At 32.5% G+C, this 5,240-nt stretch overlaps 1 protein-coding gene and 1 long non-coding RNA gene across 3 annotated transcripts; both read left to right on the forward strand.

Moving 5' to 3' along the window:
* The first annotated feature begins 235 nt into the window (after nt 1-235).
* LOC110227268 lies at nt 236-799 on the forward strand. Of its 2 annotated transcripts, XR_002331057.1 has the most exons (3): nt 236-305; nt 386-541; nt 623-799. It is a non-coding gene; the product is annotated as an uncharacterized LOC110227268 (long non-coding RNA). The 2 variants fall into 2 exon arrangements; XR_002331056.1 differs by having other exon boundaries at nt 386-799.
* Nucleotides 800-2,531: 1,732 nt separating this feature from the next.
* On the forward strand, nt 2,532-5,124 carry LOC9309994 (J domain-containing protein required for chloroplast accumulation response 1). Its single transcript, XM_021020149.1, has 9 exons — nt 2,532-2,549; nt 3,688-3,843; nt 3,920-4,003; nt 4,102-4,206; nt 4,310-4,405; nt 4,539-4,572; nt 4,665-4,765; nt 4,835-5,008; nt 5,101-5,124. Exons 1-9 carry the CDS (start codon nt 2,532-2,534, stop codon nt 5,122-5,124), a joined length of 792 nt encoding a protein of 263 aa, XP_020875808.1.
* Nucleotides 5,125-5,240: the final 116 nt, after the last annotated feature.

Raw genomic sequence — 5,240 nt, forward strand, 5'->3', positions numbered from 1 at the left:
TCGCAAAAGATGATTTTCAGTTTAGTTCTGAAGAGATAAGTAAGCTGGAGATTGGAAGCAAGACAAATTACATATATGCTCCTATGTGCTTGAAAGGAAAATGTTGGGTTCCAGTAGTGATTAATATCGAGAGAAGGTCTTTGATCATTCTCGATTACGCGACATCATTTGTTTCAGAAAATGTTAAAAGGATGCATGTGGTTGCATATTCTGTTGCGATGCCGTACATATTGCACAAGCTCCTCAACAAAACAGATATGGATGTTTCAGCATTCAAAATATCTGTAGTGGACAATATATCACAGGTAATTTTTGTGATAAGTGAGATTGTAGATTGTATTCATTAAAACCTTTTTTATATGTCTTTTTTTGTTTTTGATGCTAGGCTGAAAAGATTGAAGATACTGGGATGTACATGATGAAGATGATGGAATGCTATGCTATGCATATTAATGCAAATGAGAAACTTTCAGAAGGAAAAATTGGAGACATGAGAAAGAAACTTGCGGTTGACATCTTTACAGAAATAACAGATTTCTAGGTAAGACTTCTCTCAGGTTTTAACATGTAAATTAAAAACCTACAACTAAGCTTATATTTCTTGATTTATTACTTTGATCAGGGGCTAATTGTAAGAGCTGGGAAGAAAAGATTGCTGGGGAAAAATGATCTATTCTTTTTGAAGAAAACGTTGCTGTTTTACAAATTTTTAATTTTTGCTGAGAATATCTGTAGTGATTTTCGCATGAATTTTACTTTGTATAACTCTCTAGTTGTGAATTTAAGTTTTTTTTTTCTATGTACCTGCATCTATAACATCCAATCTTCATTTATACCATTTTATCTTTTGATGTTAATTTTTAAAAGCTATCTAAACATTTTACAATGTTAAGTCTTCATCTATACCATTTTAATGTTTTTACAATGTATATGATTATATATAGAAAGAACTTTTAAAATTTTTACAATATTTATAAGCTTATGAAAATAAAACCATCTTATTTATATTTTTATCAAATTTTTCATGATTCTTTAAATTTACAATTGTTTTACAAAGTATTTTCAAGTTTTTAAAAGATTTTTCAAAATTTTGCAAGGTAATTTTAGTTTTATAATATATTTTTCAAAGATTTACAATGTGTTTTAAAAGTTTATAACGTGTTTTAAAATAGTTTTACAACCTGTTTTTAATCGAACTAAGAATAAGATAGTTGTAAATAGTTGGGCCGAAATAAAAAAGAAAAAACCTTTAAAACACTTTAAAACCCATTTGATAGAGAAAAAAAAAATAGAAGGGGGAAAAAAAACCGATTCTCTCAGTCTCCTTCTCCGTTGAGTACAAGAAGAATAAATTAAGGGTTTTCGCTTAGCTTCACGGCTTTAGATTCTACAGTTTTGGTTCCATCTCGGCTTCTTCGTTTTCATAAGGTTCAATCTCGTCTTCTCCGTTTTCATAAGGTTCAATCTCGACTTTTCGGCTTCTTCGATTTCATCTGCCTAGGGTTTTGGGTTCCGTCACATCAGTCGATTTTACGGTTAAATTACTTTAAAACTTCGTTACTTTTTTGATTCATATGCCAAATTAGGTTATTTCCCCTTCAAAATCGAGTTTTTGTGACATTGGATGATTTTTGAGATTTTGTGATTTTTTTTTTGTAGATCCGTTTTTATTCTTACAAGGACTTAAAAGGACTATAGAAATTCAATTAATTTTACCTTTGTTTTAAAATCTTTTACAATCGATTTTACAAGCAATTTAAATGGTTTTCAAAAGGGATCTAAATGGTTTGATTCTTTGAGAATGTGTTTGAGTATTGATGAGACTTTTCACTTTTCACAAAGCTTCCAAGTAGGTAATGATGTTTGCAATGTACTACTCTATTTGCATTTCTAGAGTTGTTCGTTTACATGATTTAATTTTACATGCGTTTTAAAGCTTCTTAAAGCTGTTTTACAAGCAGTTTAAAAGCTTACAAAGGGGTTGTAAATGGTTTGATTTTTTTGAGAATGCTTTTTGATGGAGATGTTTTAATTGTTTTTCTATCTTTCCTGCAACAGAGTGAAAAATGAGTCAACCTACAAAGAGGCTGTTTCTCCCAAAAAGACTGATTGACCCAGGGAATGAGGTGGATAATTTGAAAAGAATATCAAAGTATTCTTCAGAGAAACTTGTATTGAATGTTGTCAAGGATTCACTTAGTCCCACTGAGTTCAATCGGATTCAGAATTCTTTCTTGGGACCAATCATAGATTTTGCGGAACGTGAAGGGATCTGTTTCTCATCACAGCTGGTCCATCACTTTCTTCAGAGAAGAATAATGGTTAACAATGAGGAGTTGTGGTTTGTCTTCTCAGAACAACCCCTCAGATTTTCTCTGAGGGAGTTTGTTATTACTACAGGGCTGCCTTTGGGTGATGATGCATCACAAAGCCAGTCAATACGAAAAAAGAGAAAGAAAGAAGATACATGGATGAAGGATGGTTTAAGTTTGAAAGATCTCCTTAATACCTTGTCTACAAAACGCAATGCGATGGATGCTGATGAGAGGGTTAGGTTAGGTGCTCTGATTCTAGTGGAGGGCATCTTAATTGCTTCAAACCCTGTAAACAATATAGAGAAAGAACATCTGGTAAGAGCTAGTAGTTTCACAGAGTTCTGCAAGTATCCGTGGGCTCGCATTGTTTACGGGTCTTTGGTGGATTGCTTGAAGAAGATAACTCCGACTCAATTGTTTAGAAACCAATGTGGGCTTCCTGGGTTTGTTTTTGCAATCCAGATTTGGGCTTTAACCGCAGTTGCAGAGTTGGGACAGAATTTTGGCAGTCGGGTCCTAGAACCCAACGACAATCGTCCACTGATTTCGCAATGGATGACAACAAAATGCCCAACTAAGAAAGATATAGCAAAAGTTACAAAGGTTGCAACGGTATGACAGTTTTTCTCTACTACTTTTTTCCAACTAATAAGGTTTACAATTGTTTTACTTTGTTATACAAGAATTTTAAGAAGTTTACAAGGGTTTTAAAAAAATGGCAAGATTTTTACAAGACATTTTTAAAGGTTTTACAAGACATTTTAAAAGTTTTTACAAGCTTTAATACAGATTGTAAAACCTTTAAAATAGATAGTAAATGCTTTATGAAATAATTGTGGTTCACATTTCTAACTTAAATTCATATTCTTTTTTATGCAGTTTGATATTAAACATATCATTGGCGATCCTGAACAATATTCTCATTTGGTTCTCCCCCCAAATCCAGAAGACAAGGACTGGTTTGAAGTCTTTGACCTTGTAGTCCAAGGTTATAGGATGACCAGGCAACAATGGATTCATGGTTGGATTGAGGTTGCAGAATGGAAAACGCAAAAGCCTGTGAATCAGCCTAGACAAAGGCAACCAAAGTCTGAGACTGTAAATCAGACAAAACCAAGGAAATCAATGTCTGATAGTGAAACACTAGAATTGATCTACAAGGCATGTTTAGAATTGAACAAGAGAATGTTGGTGGTGGAGAAACATTTAGGGATCAAAGAACCTGATGCCAGGGATGATGAAGAAAAGGAATTCCCAGCTTCGTCAAGTGGAGTTGTAAGTGGAAACAAAACGATATCTTTTTAAATATATCTTTGATCTATAGGATGGTCAAATTTGATTATGTTTAAATATATTTTTGGTGTTACAACAGAACAAAAAGACTGAAGAAGAGTTTATAATTGTCTCTGATGATGAAGAAGAGGTTGAAATACCAATCAACAATCAAGAAAACAAACAAACAGAGACCAGAGAAGAATCATGCAGTCCACCTGATGAAGATTCACACGAAAATGTGAATGATGAAAAGGTATGTAACTAAATGAATCTGATTGGTTTTTATAAAGAATATCTTTAGTGATTTAAAATGTCTTTTAAATTTATAGGTTGCTCAAGAAGAGGGAGCCACGGATGAGGTTCCACATGCTAATGAAGAAAACGATCCACAATGCTCGAATGTCAATGATAAGGTATGCTTTAGAAGAGATTTACAACGTTTTTAAAGGATTTTACAACTTATTTAAAAGTTTCTATAAAAAATTTACAACCTATTTTAAACTATTTATAGGTTTCTCAAAAAAAGGAGAAACAACATGAAGAGATGAGAAACATGGATGGGGCTCCACAGGGAACTCAAGAAAGTGATTCACAACGATCAAATGTGAATGATAAGGTATGCATTAATGAAAAAAGTTTTTTGTAATGTTTACAACATTTTTTAAAGGATTTTACAACTTATTTATAGGTTGACAAATGTTTCTACAACTTATTTATAGGTTGCTCAAACAAAGGAGGCACAACATAACAAGATGGGACACTCAGAGGAGCCGTCACAAGAGAGTGATTCACAACAATCGAAAGTGAATGATAAGGTATGCATTAGTTAAATCATAATAATTTACAAAATTATTTTACAACGTTTTTTACAAGGTTTTAGTACGTATTTAAATGATTATAATAAGACGTTTTCATGGTCTTCTGTGTTTTGCTAATTTATTTCTCTAGGAAGAAGAAGCTCGGCTAAAGAAGGAACATTCAGGTACACCATTATTTTTTTTTGTTAAAAATGATGTTTTTTTTAATAATAAAATGGAACATCTAATATTTTCATGGTGTCATTTACTGTCCAAGATCGAAAACTAAGTGAGATACAACAGAAGGAAATTGATGATAGGGTCATACTCTGGGCTAAAAACAAGAACTTCATTTTTATGATGTCATCACTTCACCAGGTAATCTTATAATAATTTGTTATTTTTCTCATAACTACAAAAACTAACGAAATTTATTATACATTACAGATTATTTGGTCCAATAGTTCATGGGAGACTGTTCATCACTTCATTGTGGTAAACAATGACCATGAGATAGGTTTAGCAAAACGTAAAGCACTGCTTGCTTTACATCCAGACAAACAACATGGAGCTAGCGCCGAACAGAAGTATCTGGCAACAAGACTTTTCAGCGTAATAAAGGTTAGTTTAAAACAGTTTTTCAAAATAAATGCGAAAACAATTTTTTTATGTTGAATCGTTACTTATTGCTTTTTTATTAATTTATTTTGCAGCAACAATGGGATATCTACATCTAGGAAAAAGCACAGTGTGAAAGAATGTAGTAACATAAGTTTCTTTCTTATTGTAGTATCTTTTGAGCCGGAGCAGGTTAGTTTGCGACAGGGTTTTGGCAGTTTTTTTTTTTTTCTTT

This window comes from Arabidopsis lyrata (genome assembly GCF_000004255.2).
Source record: "Arabidopsis lyrata subsp. lyrata unplaced genomic scaffold ARALYscaffold_6, whole genome shotgun sequence".
NCBI classification, from domain to species: Eukaryota; Viridiplantae; Streptophyta; class Magnoliopsida; order Brassicales; family Brassicaceae; genus Arabidopsis; species Arabidopsis lyrata.